This window comes from Pinus tabuliformis, chromosome 5_1 (genome assembly GCF_031772625.1).
Source record: "Pinus tabuliformis cultivar Carrire ecotype Pingquan chromosome 5_1, CPIR1, whole genome shotgun sequence".
Classification (NCBI taxonomy): domain Eukaryota; kingdom Viridiplantae; phylum Streptophyta; class Pinopsida; order Pinales; family Pinaceae; genus Pinus; species Pinus tabuliformis.
Window position 1 is genome coordinate 789,926,830 of NC_142305.1, and position 20,384 is coordinate 789,947,213.

A 20,384-nucleotide genomic window follows, 5' to 3' on the forward strand; every position below is an offset into this window, starting at 1 on the left:
CCTTGGATATGTGTTTTTGTTCAGATCTCTATATATTACATGTATTGGACAGTGCATTGGATGCCATTTTGATATAATACATATATTCATGAGCATACTTTGATCATTTGTTGTCTTCTCTCTATATTCTAATGCTTTGAGTTTGGAAACATGAATGAAAATCTTTTAAATATGTTTTTTCATTTAAAAAAAAAAATATTAATGTATTTTTTACAAAGACCGAGTCACTGAAATCAACTAGGCCGAGTCAATACTGAGTCAGAGTCAACCCTCGGTCGGTTCTGAATCCGAGTCCGAGTTTTAAAACTATGATTACAATTAGGTCATTATGAAGACCAAACCTAGTTACAATTTTCCACACTTTTGTGACATTGCCCTAGATATCATGCATAGTAATATAAATGTAAGACACTTCTAAAGATTGTTAATGGTCTAAGAACTCCAAAATAACAAAGGTCGAATAAATCATGGTAATGAATAAATCACAAAAACTTTAAAATTACAAATATATGGTAAAGACAGCATCCAAAAAAGTATAAAATGAACAAAAGTTGACTTCTATGCAGCAAAGAAATAAAAAAAAAAAGGCTACCTCAAACATTCTTTTCACATCAATGGCAAAGAAATAAGCAATAACTTCAAGCAAATATACACATACTTTATACTCCCTTGCAATCATAATTCCTCATGGAAATGCAGAAAGTTTCCAGCAACTATATAGGTTTAATATTCTTGAAATTTACAGAATACACACCTCCTCGTCGGCTTCTTCTTTGGTGGCAAATGCGGTATGACCTTCTTGCCAAAGGAACTCACGACTCCTGCAAGCAAATGAATTTGTTATTGTTCTGTTTGTCTGCCATTCCTAGAAGGACCAAATTGGAAGCCTTCAAAAGGTGTCATAAATATTCTACCCAAAAATGAACAACTATTAAGTGTCCTTTCTCTCAGGAAAAAAGAAAATGATATCTAAATTATTTTATTTTATAGATTTTTTAATTAAGTTGGCCAATTTTTGGAATGACCACGTCATCGTTGATCTTTATAACAATAAGCCACATTCTAGACCTCCTCATTCTGAAAGTTAGAGAATTACTTTGAAGAAAAACAAATCACCATGCTTTTAGGTGGGGATTGGAGAATATAAGCTTACACACCATTTGCAATTAAAGAATAAGATGGCAGACACATTAGCAGACAAGACACTTGAATATGTTATTGTTCTGTTTGTCTGCCATTCCTAGAAGGGACCAAATTTGAAGCCTTCAAAAGCTATCATAAATATTCTGCCCAAAAAATGAACTGTGAACAATTATTTTTCTCAGGAAAAAGAGCATGATATGTCAATTATTTTTATTTTATAGTCTTTTAATTAATTCAACTAATTTTTGAAATGAACACATCATCGTTGATCTTCCTAATAATAAGCCACATTCTAGACGCCCTCATTTCAAATGTTGGAGAATTACTTTGAAGCAAAATAAGTTACAATGCTTTTAGGTGAAATTGGAGAATATAGGCTTACACATCGTTTGCAATTAAATAATAAGAAGGCAGACACATTAGCAGACAAGTGAATTGATCTTCGTTATAGCAAATGGTTGAAATTAAATATGAGACATGGAAAATTTTGGACAAGGAAAAATCACCATAGAGCCATAACCCTCACAAAGCAGGTTGGAGTTATTACAATTTCCTTAATAGTGCTTGGTTCAAGGTTACTTGGGAGCAACTACTTAGATGAATAACTGAAAACTGAAACCTAGTTTACTTTCACCAAGATACAGAGTCTCTTAACAATTAATAAGCAATGGAATATAAACAGAGAGATAAAAACACATCACACAAATTGACACGCTTATTTTTCTCGGGAAACCCAACAAGGAAAACCTGCTTGATTGATGTGGTATTTTATTGATTGTTCTGGAGCAATTGAATCTATTACAAAGCAATCTGTCTCTCTTGAGAAAGCGTTCTATTTCTCTCACAAATCTCAGTTGATATGGTTGATCTCGGTCGGCCTTGATCACTGCTTGATCTCGGCCCTCTAACTCGCAATTAATCCTCTGCTGCCTCCTTGACTTGCTCTACAAACCCTGCTCTCTTGCTCAATCCTGCTCCTCTTTCCTTGTGCACTTGACAGACCTATTCCCTCGTGCAAATCCCATATTCCCTAGCGCACTTCAGGTCCTAGTTTCCAGCGCACTTTCTGCTTCCTATTCTTTAGGACCCGGCTCCTATTCATTGTGCACAACAAACCTCCTAAGTTCTAATGCACTTGTGATCCTAAAACTTAGGACACAATTTCTGCACCCTCCACAATCAAGGCTCCTCTCACAAACTCGTGAGTTGTCTTGTCCCACAAACCTTGTGCACAAAAATTATAATTTTTTGTTCCTTCTTCCTCCTTTTTATAGACCCAATTCAAGCGCACAAGGGGCCTAGCTCAATTTAGAAACTCGAGTTCTAATTGACGAGTTAAGTGAGAGTCCAACTAACTCTCTCTCCAATCAACACTTGGAGTATTAACTCGTTCTCCCTTCAATCAAGATTGAAGACTAACTTGCTCTAACTGAACTTGTAACTGTCACCTCGTTCTGTAGTCAAATTAATGAAGACTCCATTTAACTGAAGCTCCAACTCTACGCATGCCTTCTTGAAGATTATTCCAATAAACTAGAAATAAACTCATCCTAACTAAAGTCTAACTCATGAGCTCGCACTACATTTTCAACAAATATTGAATGAAGATTTTAGGAAAACTCTAGTGAAAATATAAAATTTAAATACTCACTGATTTGTCACAATTATGAATGGTTATGACCTTGGTGATTAATTATTATTATTATTATTTATTATTATGTAATGTATATTTTGTACATTAAAATTTGCTATTTTGCTGCTATAAACAATGAATTTATGTGCATGCTAATAAATAATAACTTCGAAAGTCTACATGTCTTTTCCATGGTAATCTTTTGAGATTAGGGAAAGTTTCACACAAAAGTACTGTTGACTATTTCTGTGCTTAGAAAGTACTGTTGACTATTCTATGATTATACAGAAACAAACAAAGGCACGTGATTTCTTTTTCAACAATGCAGTCTGTGAGTCAATAAAAGAAAATAACAAGCCAACACACACACACACACCCCGCTCTCTCTCTCTCTCTCTCAAGACTAAATTGAAATGTCAGTGAGCACCTTGCAGCATTGACAACCCACACTAATGAATCAGTTGTGGCCATAACTCTGCGACCTCAAACTTTATGGCAACAAGCTTTGAATTGAAGCAAATGAATCTCAACAGCACAGCTAATCAAGTACCTGATAAACGGTGTAGGATGCTTAAACTCCCATCGCACAACATTGCACCACTGATTAATTTTCAGAGGAAGATCACGATGACCCCGAATCCACTTCGAAAAAATTGGATACATTACAGTTTCACTAGTAGGGCGAATAGCAATAGGTACTTCTAGATCTGTTTCACCGGATTTCGTCACCCAAGCAACCTGGAAAAGGAAAACCACCACTAAAATACAGAATATAAACTGCAAAATAGAAAACCATACAAAAAGTTGAAACCATATTACTGACACATAATCATGCCAAAATATTTACCTCTGGAGCAAAACCTTCAATATGGTTTTTCTCTTTCGTCAAAGCTTTTTCCGATACAAAAAGAGGAAAATAAGAGTTCTTTATTCCCATCTTCTTTATTTCTGCATCAAAGAAAACCTGCAAAACAGATATCATGAAGAAATTTCAAATGCACATTCTGTGCCTAATTCATATTTTTAGCTTACATCTAAACAAATCTTACAGACACAACCCTACAATCACAGTTATACCACTCTTTAAATGAAAGAGTTATTAATATGTAAATGGTCAAAGTGAAATCAATAAAAAATGGAAGGGCCATGAAAATAAAAGCAGAATCAATCAAGTCATTTCAATAATATAATAGAGTTTCACATCACAAAAATACTTCTCACACTTGCAAGTACCAGTCAAACCCCCTAAATATTTAACACAACAGCCATTTGTTGGATATACCGGCTCTCAAGTTACCGTTGTGTGAAGGTGACTCTCTGACATTAGGATTCCATCATCAAGCAAGAAAATATAAGAACAAACACAATCTTGTCAATAATGATTATTAGTAGGTCACTCCAAATTAACAAGCATACACATACATGTTGTGTGCAGTCAATTAAATGTTATTAGCTTGGTTTTGGAGTCAAGTCCATATTCCAACCGCAAATATTTAACGCTTATTTTCATATTCCAATTCGTCAGTGTGTAATGTCCTAGGTTAATTTTTCTTCCTAGGGCTTCTTATTTCAATTTGAGTTCCCAATAGAAAAGTAACAGAAGTTCATGTGTTCATATAATAGCAGACATTTATTCATATAATACACAAATTATTCAATAGCAGACAGGTAGCAACAATCTAATCATCAGTAATGTGATATTACTCAATTCCACAAATAATTTCACCAATTTGATAGTGTCTGCAAAATGAATCAGATTCCTTAGCTTAATCGAATTCTACTAACAGCCTGCAAAACCTGCACTATCTTGCTTAATCTGCTGTGCAGTAGGTTCAGCTGCCTGTAGCTTAGAATATGTACCTTCTATGAAAAGTCCACAGATGGTTCTTGCTCCAGGGGTGCCACAAAATACCTCAGAAAGACCTCACCGAACTCTGTCTCAGAGGTGGCCGAACTGCCCTAGAAAAGTGGCCAAGCTGACTGAATTGCTGCCCAAATTTGGGGCCCGCGGCCCAGAATTCTACAGACCACTTTGCTGCTTCAGACCACTGCTCTGGTCCTTAAACAGTGACAATTAATCTCAATCCTGCTAGGAAATATTTGCTGCAATCAATAGTATGGCTTGTAGGCTTCCAGATGTTGTTTTCAGCAGACTTTCACAAAAAGTCCTGGTGACAGATTTAGTGCTTTGGGTGCAGATTCTTCTTATACAGGTTGATAATCAAATACTCCTCCAAACCACACCAGAGATGCTCCAGTGCTGCTGCTGTGCCAGAACAAGAAAATAAGGGTGTCTAGGTAGGGTGGGATCAGCTCCACTGAAACTAGACAAAGGATTAAGCTAGAGTGGGATCACCTCCACCAAAACTAATCATGAAGAAGGGGTCTTAAAACTCTCTAGACCTCAGCCTCATTAAAATCAGAGATATTCCAATCTAAACTGATGATCCAAATTGATTCCAACTCCCGTCTATTTATAGATTCCCTCAAGGGGTTTATAACCTATGAAGGGTTGCAATGCAACCCCCAATTTGGGCTTTTTTACCCCAGCCGACCCAATATTTATTGGAAATGTAACTGGTGTCAGTCTTCATAATGTAATTCAAATGTACTATTGAAGTATTTATTATATTCATTATTATTATTTTATTTCTAGTCAAAGCATGTTCTTCATGCTTATAGGGTCAATTGAGTCAAAAATAAAAATTATTATGAGTCGAAATGTAATTGAATCAAAGTCCCATTTGGACTTCTTGTAAGAAAAGGAAAAATTATTTTTGTTTTGAGTCAAAGAATTAGACCAAGTCAGCCCTCCTTGGACAGGTCTGCCTTAGGGTCGGCTATTCGACCCTCTTGCACGTGTATAAATAAGACAAAGTTCAACCTCATTCATCACCAATCCAATCACTTTGATTTCTGTGCAAGAAGAAGAAGAAAATCAGCGAAAGTCAAAGAAGAGAGAGCGAAGTCATAGGAGACAGAAATTATTGTTTTCTACCCTAGTTTCTGCTCACATGTGCGAAATTCCTGCAATTTCTGAGGTTAATACAGGGCCGAAATTCGGCCATCATTGCAGGTCCGAAATTTTCTGAACATTGACCAGATTTCAGATAAGTTTGACCAGTGTTGACTTTGACTTGGTTGGAGTAGACTTGGAGGACTGACTTGGGGTCCTTGTGACAGTCTTGGTCTTGGGTCTTGGATATCTCACTTTGATCTGATTCTACAAGGAGGATTTTTTGGGTTTCCCCCTTGTGGAGCTTTTGCCTTGGCTTGGAGCCTAATTTCTTCTATCCTTTGTCTCTTTGTGATCTTCATGTTTTGTACATTTTTGATAATCGCTTGATGAAGAGAACATATATTTAATAAGAAGCCAACAAACATTCACAAGCAATTATCAAGTTATGAGAAAACAACCCTAATCTCCAAGCATCTAGATTTTTCAACATCATTCAATCAATGTTGCCTCAAACATTGGAAAAATTGGGTTTCCCCTTTATCAAGACTATAGCCTACGGGGCTGGATAGGCTACTTCATCCTCCTGTGGGCAACTAATGCATAAGGGACATTACATAGTGACACACAGAACCTGCCAAGAGATATATGATAGTGAACGCAAGTAATAATGGTAGGCAAAAGCTATATAGGGCTGAACCACTTTTATACAGTGACAGCCCAAAATGCAGACATGGTCTCAGATCAGAAAAATGACCATCTAAAATCTATGTAATTTGCAAAATTCATCAAGTGACATTTATATCAGTGTGAGATGCCTTTATGCAGGATTGAAGTGTTCAATATAGGTCTACAGCATTAAACCAAGAAAAAAACAAAATACAGACCATTTGCTTACACATCTTGAGTCAGCAGATATCGCTGGTTCAAATTCATCGGCCCGTCACAGTCAATGTCTCAGTCCTTTCACAGATAATCATATTGAAATAAAGAAATACCCCCTTCCATTCATCATTTAATCGAAGGAGTGGAGAGACTGTTGCCCATATATTATTTAAGTAGTGTTCAAAGTTATAGAGAACTAGTGATAGATATATTTGGGGTAATTTCATCTTAAAATGAGAATTAGTACGGTAAATGAAAGAATAATATTCTTCTTCAGGACCACTGAATGAAGAAAAAAGGTATAGGTACTTGTATTTTCCGACAAACCTCTAATTGTTGAATTGAGGCTTCTGTGATCCATATCAAGTTTATGAGAGATTTTTCGGCGTAAATCACATGATATTTCATTTGTCGACGTGTTTTGAACCAACCAGTGTGGTTCATCGTCAGGATAATTTGAAGAATCAGATCTAGATTGCATTTTAAATAAGCAGAGCAGAACCTCCAACGGCTATAATTTTTTACCATGCAACGGCTATAATGACTAACTAACAGCTATATTTGACTAGGAAACGGCTAGTAGGACCGGACCCAGGGAAAAAAGGGGGCAAAACTATATTTAATAAAAATTAAAAGTTAAAATAAGTTAAAGTTAGGATTTAAATAATTATTAAATTAATAGTTAGTTATACTATTATTAAATTAAAAGTAAATGGGACATATGAACATACAAAAAGGTATTCTATATTTATATTAATTTTTATTATATATATAAATATATGTATATTAAAATAAATTGAATTTAAGTATTATATAGTAAGAATAAATCATTAATAATTTTAAATTATAATTATATTTAATTGTTTATTTAAATTGTTAAAATGTTTAATTATTTTAATTATAAAATAAGGGATTTTAAGCGAGGTTTGGCATTTCACCATACTCCTCAATTGCACCCTTACAAGAACAAAATAACAAATTTGAACGGCTGTTTGTGTTGGAGTTTAACTTGTTTAGCTCCAGAAATCTTCTACACAGCACCACGGTATAAACAGTCAACAGGTACAGCAGCAGGTCCATACAGCATCAGTTATGGGGCAGTATAGCTAGGTTCTAGTGCACATCAGAGTGTGAGATACAGTTATGCAGTAGAGAAGAAGAGAGTGAATAAATGCCCTCAGCATCCATGTCCCCTTCTTAGTGTAATTCCAGTTTTTTCACCTTCAGTTAAGCTCAGTTTACTGCTGTTCCCGATTTGGCAAGTTCCAGTTTCAGTTTAGTTTCTAGATCAATCAGTTTTCTAGTTCAAATTTGTTTTTCTAGCCATGAAATAAGTACAGAAGTTGCTTTAGTCTAGTATGGTGCAGATCTCTAGGAGCCAATACTTGCTTCTAGCAATGCTTGTTGCTCTTTGTGGAGGAATCTAATCTAGAAATTCTCGTATGAAGGCCTAGGGTGCTATTACCTGAGCTACAATTAGAATTAGGGTTAGTATTTAGTCTTCTGACCTAGACATACTACAGGGATGAAGTGCACTGATTGTAAACCTAGCTCCTTGTCTATAAAGGAGTATGAGGGTCTTCCACTGGGTTAGCGAGTTTTGGTTTTATTAAAAGTTATAATCTAGGCATTTTCTCATGCAGACCCAGGGTGTACCAGTGTTACCAAGACTGGACCGACCAGTCTGAACCGGCCGGTCCGACTGTTTTGAGGCAAAAACAGGTTCGGACCAGCGATTTGAACAGTTTTTTTGGCCAGTTCGGTACTGAACCAGCTAGTCATGTAATGGAACTGGTCGGTTCGGTACTGAACCAGCTAGTTCTGTAATGGAACCGGCCAGTTTGGTACCGAACTGGCCAGTTCGGTACCGGTTCACTAAAGTGACATAGAACGCAGCAAGTGGGGTCTATTTTGCCTTTTTTTTCTTCTAATTTTTGTCTTGGCTGGGCACTAGCCCACAACTGGTGCCTAATATTCAAGCCTATGGATCTACTATTGCTATGCAATTCATGGGAATGTTAAATTTTTAAAGTGAAAGGATGAAACTGGTTCCGACCTCATTGGATTTCATATGGAGAAAGTAGAATTTTAGATCTCACTCAAAATCCAGCAGACTTAACAGCATTTCAGTATTTCAAGATTGGGGGAATTGCAATGATTCCATTGGGTTTTTTCATGTATGAGGGTATCGAACTAATATTTAATCAAGAGCATCAATCCCTCTATGTACCTTGATGTTAGTGGCATTGTTTGTTGAACTCCTCTATCATGATCCTACTAAAAATGTACCGATCACTCAAACAAAATCTTGAATTGACATGCTAAGCATTTTTTATCTTATTTTAATGCTTAGAGGGTGATATTGATAATGAAGATCCCAATATAGAATAAGATTTTGATGATATGTAGGTATTTGTTGTAGCATGATTTTTTTTGGATGCTAGAGGCCATCTAGATCTTTTTTTTTATGTAATTTTGGTTCAAATATGGATTGCACTCGGTGTTATTTTGGTTATGTGCACCCTTAAATGCTCTATAAATGAGAACTTTTGCTTATTTGTGTATAAATGGTTTGGATTCATATGGATGCACATGAATATATGTGGTTTTCTTTAAAATTTGAATATTTTGTGTGTTTTTGGTTGACCGGTTTTTTGGTTCTATTTTTTTTTACCTATTTCCATCTAGTTCTGACTGGTTCCCAGTCTTGGGGGTCTACCGATTCAATGACCGCCCCAGTTCTAATAACATTGGGGTGTACAATGTACTTATCTAAGCTGGAATTAGGGCTAGGGTTAGGGTTAAGTCTTCTTACCTAAACGCACCACACAAATGGAGTGCACCGCTTGTAAACCTAGCTCCTCCTGCTCTATAAGGGAGTAAGAGAGCCCTCCACAAGGATGGTTGGTGAGTATTAAATTAGTGCAGTGTATTTTCATCTTTCCATGTTCAATAGAAGATAGATTTGACTGAGTTCAAATACACATACTTGTTGTTACTATTTTTTCTTCAGTCTGTTTGTAGATTTTGGGATTTCACAATTGTTGTTTTGATAGGTTCCACCTTTAAAGTTGTAGAAATCCATGAAATTCTGCAACTGCTCTAATGAACAATCTGAAAACTAGTTTATTTTCATAAAGACACAAAATTTCTCTACTTGTTTGCAGCGGAATAGTAACAGAAATAAACACAGTCACACAATGACAAAAACACACAATATTTTCCAAGGAACCCAACTGGGAAAACTCTCTGCTTGTTTGAGAATTTTATTGATAGAATTTTGAGCAATAGATCTCTTACAATACAACCTTGTTTCAATAGAAAAACAGTCTTGTTCTCCCTGCTTGTCCTAAGCTGAAACACCTTGCAAGAACCCTGATCCTGCTTCCCTATTTCCTTGCACAAACCCCAAGGAAATTCTCCTCTATCAACTGTGCACAAGTTTCTCCTTAGTACGCCCTTCCCACACACAAGCTTCCGCACACAAATTCGTGGTCTCTGTTGCCTTGTCTCACCTACTCGTGCTCACAAAAACAATTAATACAATTGTGCCTTTCGATCTCCCTATAAGCAATTCGAATGGGCTAAATTTGGCAAGTGTATTTTAGGAAAGTCGAATTGGTGAATCATTTGTTAATTGAGTCTAACTGACTCATCTAACTCATCCTACCTCAAATAGACATTGAAGCTCACTTGCTTGTCCTTTTCCCAATCAAACTCGCACTCGAAGACTTAAAACTGAGCCTTCCACTCCAGCGCATCAGTCAAACTGTTTCGAGAACTGTCCTAATTTATAGGAACTCGCCCTAACTTTTAGGAATTCGTCCTGATTTATAGGAACTCGTCCTAATTTATAGGAACTCATGCATGCTAAGGAAAAAATGCTTCTGGTCTCTTTGACTAAGGCACAAGACAGAAAGGGACCTTTCTCACTACTACTTTCAACACTCCCTCTTAGCAAGGAAAGTGCTTCTAGAAGAAGCTCGTTCACTTGAATCTGTCTCCAACTCTACCATGTTCATCATCGCTGCAGCTGCTTCCTCTGAACTAGAGGACTTCCTTGCTTTCTTCTACGGAACCTGCTTTGAAGACCTATTCTTTCCAACCATGCTTTGCAAGTCTATTGTTAGAAAAATGTAACTAGGTTCAGTCTTCATAATGATATTTGCACTTATATCATTGTATATTTTATGTAAAAAAAAATGTATTATTATTATTTTATTAGATAAGCATGCTCTTCATGCTTCTACGATTTGTTGAGTCAAAGAGTCAAAGTCTTATTTGGAACTATTGTAAAGAAAAAGGAAAAAGAAGTTTTAAATATGTAATTTGGGTCAAAAACCCCTCTAGATGCCAAATCAGCTTACCTGTCAAGTCAGCCTTGTCCCAAAAAGACATGTCTATTCACACTCCTCTAGACAGTATAAATAAAGGAGGATTTGAGCTCATTTGAACACAGACAATTCGTTGGATTGATTCTGAAATTTCACAGGAGGGTAGAAGTCTGAAATGGATGAAGAGTTTGTGGAAGTTCTGCCTTATCTTATCTATTGTTGAAGATTTGTTGTTGGTCTATTGTTTTTGATGGATTTGTTGTGCAGAAAGAGGGTTTGACTTGGCATCTAGAAGGTTGGTCATCGGTCTTGGATATTTCACTTTGATCTCATTCTATTAAGAGTATAATTTTTCTAGGCTTTCCCCTTGGAGGAGTTTTTTTCCTGGCTTGGAGCCTATATCTTGTGTTTCTTATGTACTGTGATCTTCATGTTTTTACGTTTGATAATTGTTTGATGAAGAAGAACATAATTAAATTAATAAGAAGCCAACAATTTCACAAGCAATTATCATGTAACGCGAAATCTTACCTAATATGATATTATGATGCACTATCGATTTCTCTATATGGTATCAGAGCTAAGGTTGGTATTTTTTGAAGATCACTCTCTGTCGGGGCTTTTGACGAAAAACGAAGATTCGAGTATGATCAGAATTAACCTATGACATTTGTGTATTTCGAAGATCTGAAAACTCTTTGGTAACCCTAGCCTTGAAATCTGATTCTATGATCTGAACTAAGGGATTCGCAAGAGTTATGAGACATGAATATGAACATTCGAATTTTTTGAAGAAAAACACTACAATTCAACTATACTGAGACATCTGAGCCTATCATCCAACCTGTGGCATGATTTATTGTAAAGGCTCAATCGGAAGTTTATTTACATTGGTGAGAAGAGATTTCAATGGAAACAACGCTTTGTGGATCATTTATCTCAGTGGATCGTTGTAACCACTATACACAGTGCCTCGTAGCAATGTCACGCACATGATATGGCTCATGGTTCAACTCTGGCATCGCTCGCATATGATTCATTCTGTGGACGGCTCACATAAAATCTGAGGCTCGTATTTCCTATAACAAGGGCTCGCTTGACAAGCTTGCAAGACACCTCATTGTAGCTCGCATCTTTCATGTATTTCTTTGTGAATGGATCCCACACTCTGTGACGTAAGAAATTCTCTAAGCAATACATAGTGGTTTGTATAAGACGTTTTATAGTGACTACATTGTGGTTCAATTCCTCTTCATGGTTCTATGGCTTGCTATTTTGTCCCTATAATTCATTATAACAACGGTTTGAAATAAAACAAAACTCACTTTACAATGGTTTGGAAGTTCAGTGCTATTTCATTGTGGCTCAGCTATGGCTTGTTTAGCTTGTTTCCTCCATGACACAGTGGCATATTCCCTCAATTACTCGCACAAAATGATCCACTTCCTATATACAACTCGTGACTCATTACTATGGCATAGTGGCACAAATCATAACCACAATGAACAATGGCATTGTTTAAAGCAGTGGCATCACACTATTAGGCATCATCGATTAGTATAATTTCTATACATTGACATCGCTTAGACCTATAGTGATTGAATTTCCTCACTGTGGATTTGCTGTCGTTCACATTAACTCTCTATGATAGTTCATATTGATTTGACAATCACCCTGTTGCCTTGACATGTGGACGGTGAGATTGTAATTTACCACTTTTTGATGACAGCAATAGCGATAAAAGCAATGGATACATCTAAGTAGAATGCTATGGTGGTCTCAATCAAATGCAAAGAGATTTATGTGATGGCATTGGCATTGCTCATTTATTAAATACAACATTAGCTTTGTCAAACTTTGAAATAGTTGCATACTGAAATGATACAAGTCTAGAGAGGATGTATATAGTTTCAATTCATAGTAATTGATCAACAAAAGATGTATACGGTTTCGACTCACAGTAGAGGATGTATATAGTTTCAATTCATAGTAATTGGTCAACAAAAGATGTATACGGTTTCGACTCACGGTAGAGGATGTATATGGTTGTGTTTGGACTTACTCCATCAACGAAGTTGACTTGCAGTTTGAAAGAAGTGATGATATCACTTTTAAAGAAAAGTATTCAGGACCAAATCTTTGCAAGCTGGACAGGTAAAATTTATAAAAGGTACGTATCAATCAAGATCATTTACAATCTATGATAAGCAATGATACTATGATAATGATGCATAATCTTTGCATATGAGTGTCATGTTCCTTTTTCTAGTTTCCCTTATAGTGTGGTCAGGATGGACTACCATGGTTGGAGGCAGCTAGGTCACAAGAGCAATTTTACTCCATCAACGGACCATAAGCTTCTGAAGGGGCTTTATGGGATTTTGAGGAGTTTCTTTGGGATTTGATGGCATTCGCTTGGCATATTCCATCATCCGCACAGCTTGCCTTTTGTTTCGTTGCATTTTAACAAATTACGGAAAACATGGTTATTATGGAGCCTAACTCAATTAATTACACTTAAGGTGGCATTCCGGAAAGAATACTTGGTGAAACACCTTAGTGTAATAGCTCGTTGGAAACGAAACGAGAAGATCTACAGGATGAGGTGGTGGGAAGTGACTTTCGATGGCCTAAGGTGGAATTGTGGTTGATTTACCATTTTCCCAAATTAAAAAAAGGTATTTTAATTAGAATAAAAGAGGGAAAAGGTACTAGTGATTTAAATAATAATAGAATAAAGGAGGAGGAGACCATTTATGGACATCTTGGATTGTTGATATTTTCTGTTGAAGAGGTTTGGAGAACCTAGTTCCCAACTTCTATAAACTCAGGACGGAAACCCTCAGGTTTGCTAGTGCGTGTTGGACGAAAACCCAACACTCTTGAGGAGATTTCACTCAGAAATCTCACAGTGCTTCATTGGAGTTTTGGAGAGAACAAGTTTGTAGCAGTCTTCTTGTCGGGCCATCTACATCATTGCCAAGGTCATTCATCATTTGGGTCAGAGATCTTTTTCGGGTTTTCCCCTGCTTGCTTGGCAAGCTCATGTTCCACTATTCCTTCATGATGATGTACTCTTTCCAGTGGATTAATAAAATGGCTCAATGATTTTATTGGCATTTATTTGTGCACCAAATTGTTGGTTGTGTGTTTATTTGCGATTATTTTGTTGTTCAAGTTCATTTCTGGTATCTAGTGTTAAATTTTCCATTCGGGATATTACAATGAGGAATGACAATAGTTTGGGTTTTGCAATATGCTTGTAGGGTTTTGCTATTTCATTTGTGGTAGGTCTTAATGACTATATAATTTCTAGGGTTTGTAGGCTCTTGAAATTTAGGGTTTTGTACCCTAGATCGAATTAACCCTAGGAACGAAAAACTCTAACCCTAGCTAATTGTTCCCTCTAAAGAAACTCTGAGCTCTTGGAAATGGTATCTAGGGCTTGCAAGGCTAAAATGATCTTAATACTAAAACCCTAGATTGATAGAATTGACATCAAGTTCTCACCTTTGTATATTTTGCTTGGTTGTACTTGCTAGTAAGAATTGCATGCATAAAATGTTGAAAGCAAGAATGGAAGAACAAAGTGTTGTGATGATAATTGGACTTGGTACTCACTTGAATCTTTACAAGAATGAAATATGGTAAAAATTGTAGAGGTATGTATAATTGTTGAGCGCATTTTTATAGCTCATGATGGTCATTTAAATGGTAAAAGATCTAGAGTTTGATAATATGCTAGGCTTTATAATCGTACAAAATGCATGATAGTATAATTAGGGTTTTGTGACATGTTAGAAAAATTTTACATGGATGACATTTTGATGACTATAGAGTTTCTAGAGTTTACATAGAACTTGCAGTTCCTAACGTGGTTCATCTTGAAGACCTTATAGTATCTAGGGTTTTACAACTAACTATCTAAATCTGGTTGTAGAACTTTGTAGATTGTGAGCGATAGATCTTTCCATCTAGGGTTTGTAAACCCTAACAAGGTATGGAATAAGAGGAGAAACCCTAGAGATAGAAACCCTAATTGACTGTTTCCACTGTGAAAAGATAAAAGCACCCTAGCTCCTAAGAATGACAGGTATTATATCTTGATGACATGAAGACAAGGTTTGATATAAAGGGGTTCAAGAGTAAGAGGGAATCAACTCTCCCCCCAAGATAAGTATTTGACATCTCCTTGATTATTATTAATGCTATTGTATTTATATTTTGTCTCTTTGTTCCTTCATAAGTCTTCTAACCAAGGTTACAAGTCAAGACAAGTTCCATCTAAATCTTGATTAAGCTGATGAAAAACTTTAAGGAACGTGGCATAATATGATGACTCGTGCTTGATGATAACTTCTTGATAATGATGAGCATGATGGAAAGAGGAAGTTGCAGGTGCCAGGAACCCTAATGATATTAAAGCTTCCAACTGATGAGCATATTCCAGGAACACATTGATTATTGAAAGATGAAGCAGAATCTTGTTGCAATATGAAGATAGAACATGCAAAGGAATGATTAACTTCGAAAGGAGCAAGCAACAAAATTTGAGGCCATTATGATTTGACAAAACCAATACTAATGATTTCTTTGAGATATGATTTGACTCCCTAGAAAAGCATATTGCAACAATATATGCAAAGGCTAGAAAGATAGCAGTTGAGATATTTTATTGATGTACCTACAATTGCATGATTTGATCATGGAACATTTGTATTTCTTGGATAGCACTATTGATGGTTTGAATATGCACGAGAACAGAATTGATATTGGAAAGTTGACATGACTTATGAGGCAGAACTATGGACATGTGCTAGCAGCTATGAGGAAGCTCAGCTCTTTGTAGAAGACAGGTGAACTAGTTGATGACAATTGACAAGATCCAAGAAGCTCGAAGTTTGATATGACATGATGCGACTAGAAGCCGAGAAATCCTATCATGAAGATGAAATGTGAAAGAAGGACGAAACTCCGATATGATGTATTGCAAGATAGCAGCTCTTGCAGCTACCACTAAGATCTCCACAGAAGAACAAGTAGCAAATGCATTGATGAAGTATGAGACTAGCTAAGGATTCTGATGATGTCTCCCTGATTGAAAGGGAGTAAGAAATGTCCTCCATGCTTGAAGAGTAAGTACCTCCTCCCTGGTTGAGAGGGAATGATGGTGGACACCATATTCTCCATATGTGTCATGCACTAGGCCAGGACTAACCGTCGTACATCTAGTGTATCACACTGGGAGGGAGAATGGAGGATTGATAAGCATCTAGGTACTCTTTCAGGATTGGGAATCCAAGATAGGAAGTAGTCTCGGGGACCGACACTCTTTGAGGATCTAACAGTGTATCCAAGATAAGAGTGGTAGAAAAGAACCGGTATTCTTTGAGGATTGGAAATCCAAGATAAGAATAGTCTGGGAAGGACATACCTAGTGAATATTTGGATGGGGTGTGTGCCTTGAGAGACTGAGGTATCCATATATACATTGTTCTCTACTCTTGTAGAGTAGTTAAAGCTTGTTAGTCAAAAGGCCTTACTATGTTTGCTATTTGACAATGTTAGTTATGATGTTGATGCTTAAATATGCCTTATCAATCTGACTCTTCTTATTAGAATATTTCAATTTGAGAAGTATTCTTGTACCGCTTATGGAATCATGAATACCTCCCTAGTTAAGACAAAGTGTTAGAAAAATGTAACCAGGTTCGGTCTTCATAATGATATTTGTACTTATATCATTGTATATTTTATGTAAAAGAAAATTAAGAAAGAAAACAAAAGAATTTGTATTATTATTATTTTATTAGATAAGCATGTTCTTCATGCTTCTAAGATCTATTGAGTCAAAGAGTCAAAGTCCTATTTGGACCTATTGTAAAGAAAAAGGAAAAAGAATTTTAAAATATGTAGTTTGGGTCAAAAACCCCTCTAGATGCCAATTCGGCCTACCTATCAAGTCAGCCTTGCCCCAAAAGATATGTCTATCTACACCCCTCTAGACAATATACATAAATGAGGATTTGGGCTCATTTGGACACACACAATTCGCTAGATTGGTTATGAAATTTCGCAGAAGGAGGGCCGAAATCTGAAATGGATGAAGAATTTGTGTAAGTTTGCCTTATCTTATGTCTTGTTGAAGATTTGTTGTTGGTCTCTTGTTGTTGATGTATATGTTGTGTAAAAGGAGGGTTTGACTTGGCATATAGAAGGTTGGTCATGGGCCTTGGAAATTTCAATTTAATCTCATTTTATAAGGAAAAAAATTTTGGGTTTTCCCCTTGGAGGGGTTTTGCCCTGGCTTGGAGCCTATATCTAGTGTTTCTTATGTACTATGATCTTCATGTTTTTATGCTTGATAATTGTTTCATGAAGAACATAGTTAAATTAATAAAGAGACAATGATTTCACAAGCAATTATCATGTAACGAGAAATCTTACCTAATCTACTGCCCTATAAATCTCTCAACATCTATCACCTTAGTCATAAGTGCCATGTACCCAGTGTAAGTTTGTGGTTGCTTCCTCTGGCTGAAAGTGATACTAGAAGATCCCACTCTCTCTCGATCTCCCTTAACCAAATCGTTTGTTCGCTTGGCTCAAACTCTCCCTATACTGGTAGTCTCTGCCTCCACCCGCCCCGAGCTATGCTCCTTATCATTTTTAGAGCTCTAAACTGCTGTCGCTCAACCACCCCTTCTCTACTCTAAGCTCTCTCTACCTTTTTGCTCAAGATTGCATCTGCCCCTACCTGCAACTTGTAGAATTGTTCACCCTCACACCTATCTGCTTCTCACATCCAGAAGCTAGGTGTTGGAGGTACGCCTTACCTCTACTAAAGATGATAATATCCTGTCCTCAAGGGTAGCTACCGAAACAAGATTCTATCTCAATCCTGGAACATAGAGAATGTCTCTGAGATGAAGAGGATTACCCAACTCCCTCTGAAAATTGATAGTAACAACTCCTTTAGCTGCATAATGACCATCATCTCCTAGCTCAATCTGAAACTGCATGTCCTTCTCCTTAAGTTGGCTAAAAATCTTCTTCTTCCCAGTCATGGGGAAGGATGCTCCTGAATCAACATACCATATATTGTTTTCTGTTGAGCTTGCCATGCAAGCAATCAATGAGAAATCTTTCTCGAACTAGGCAGAAAATGCATCTACCTCCATTGATGCCGCTACATGATCCATATTGGACTCCTTATGCTTAGGACACTTAGTAGCATAGTGTCTAAACTCATCGCAATGGAAGCACTTGATCTTGCTTAGATCCTTCTTCATACCCATCTAACTGGACTCAGGCTCTTCTTGGCCCTTCTTGCCCTTGGTCATGCCCGTCGGGGCAAGTTTCTCCTTGTCCATTATCATAACTGATCTACCATCTCTAGCCCCTCTCCGGAGCTCTTCCTGAAAGCGGTTAGTCCAAAACCTTTCCCAATTTGGAAAATTTTCTCTCCCACTAACAGCGTCCTAAAAGCCCTACCAAGACTTGAGAAGTCCAAGTAAGGCAAAACTCACAAGGTCATGATCATATACAATCACGTCCACACCACCCAATTAATTGAGTGAACCTTGACAAATATGTGACAATGTGCTCATCCTTGTCCGAATACTCAAATTCTCCTTAAGAGCAAAATCCTTGGTATCACTGGTACTCTGATACAGTTCTAAAATAGTTTTGAACATCTCAAAAGTTGTCTTCTTCTTATGGAAATGAGGTACTATATGATCTCTGACCCCTTCTAGAATAATCCTCCTTGCCTTGATATCATTCTTATTATGTTGGGCTATTGTTGGTAATCTTGAGGCAGCACTATCGACTGCTTGATGAACTCTCCCACCCCATTATCTTCCAGCACTATCATGATCCTTAGGAACAAAGTTCAATGCCCCCTCTAAACAATGATCTGTTCTCAACCCTTGGTATGCCATCTTGCTTCCCCAGAGAGCTCTCCAACACTTGCCCACTAACAATCTTGTAATCCTTCGCATGAGGCTGTACTTGGGGCACAAAAGACAACTGCCAACAGCCCTCCAATGTTGTACTTAAGCTGTCAACCAACTGCTGCTCAAACAAACTATACAACAGCCCTCCAATGTTGTACTTAAGCTGTCAACCAACTGCTGCTCAAACAAACTATACAACAGCCCTACATAACCTAGCAATGCATCAACCACTGAAGAACACAAAACATACCTCAACTAGTAGACTTCTTATGCTCTTCTTAGGTCACAGTTCTGGGCGTTCCTCTAAGATTCCTCGGCCTTTGATTAGTGCACCTAAACACAGTGCACCAGTCCTCCACAACTCGGCCTCTAAACCTCCACAAAAACCTGTGTAACCCTCCCTTTAAAAGCCTCCTTCATATGCCGACCTAAAGGAATGTTCCAGCCACTTGTTAGGCCTTCCAGCCCTCCAATACTGAGACTACATGGGCTCAGTCCTCCTTCTAAGGCACACAAAAAGCACTGCCCTCAAGCTCAGCCACGAACTGCCAGTAAACTCAGCCTGTACCAAATCACAGAAAGGGACAGCAAAACTCGACTCCTTCTCACTTGACAAGGCTCCTAGAAGCTGTGACTGTTTCAAAAGTTCTTCTCCTATGATGTTTGCCTCAACTTGTGTTGGTCTTGATTCTGTTCACTGCTTTGATACCATGTAAAAAATCCATGACATTCTACAACTACTCTAATGAACAATCTGAAAACTAGTTTCTTTTCATAAAGGCACAAAATTTTTCTACTTGTTTGCAGCAGAATAGGTACAGAAATAAATACAGTCACACAATGACAAAAAACACAATATTTTCCAAGGGAAAACCCTCTGCTTGTTTGAGAATTTTGTTGATAGAACTTTGAGCAATAGATCTCTTACAACACAACCTTGTTTCAATAAAAAAACAGTCTTGTTCTCCCTGCTTGTCCTAAGCTGAAACATCTTGCAAGAACACTGATCCTGCTTCCCTATTTCCTTGCGCAAACCCAAGGATATTCTACTCTATCAACTACACACAGGTTTCTCCTTAGTACGCCCTTCCCACACACAAGCCCCTGCACACAAACTCGTGCACTCTATTGCCTTGTCTCACCAACTCGTGCTCACAAAAACAATTACTACAATTGTGCCTTTCAATCTCCATATAAGCAATTCAAATGGGCTAAATCTAGCAAGTTGTATTTTAGGAAAGTCAAACTGGAAATTGATTTGTTAACCCAGTCTAACTAACTCATCTAACTCATCTTGCCTCAAATAGACACCGAAGCTGACACACTTGTCCTTTTCCAAATCAAACTCACACTCGAAGACCACAAACTGAGCCTTCCACTCCAACGCATCATTCAAATTGCTTCATGAACTGTCATAATTTATAGGAATTCACCCTAACTTTTAGGAATTTGTCCTGATTTATAGGAACTCGTCC

The 20,384-nt window shown here is 37.2% G+C and overlaps 1 protein-coding gene across 4 annotated transcripts in view; it reads right to left on the minus strand.

Moving 5' to 3' along the window:
• Nucleotides 1-20,384, minus strand: part of LOC149167300 (Class II aaRS and biotin synthetases superfamily protein) — a 237,215-nt gene that overhangs the window by 191,193 nt on the left and 25,638 nt on the right. For all 4 annotated transcript variants that reach the window (XM_089432952.1, XM_089432948.1, XM_089432950.1 and 1 more), the window contains exons 6-8: nt 3,624-3,740; nt 3,327-3,514; nt 755-821 (exon numbers count right to left, since the gene is read on the minus strand). In XM_089432952.1, the coding sequence (XP_089289078.1) occupies nt 755-821; nt 3,327-3,514; nt 3,624-3,740 (372 nt within the window). The remainder of the gene's footprint in view (nt 1-754; nt 822-3,326; nt 3,515-3,623; nt 3,741-20,384) is intronic.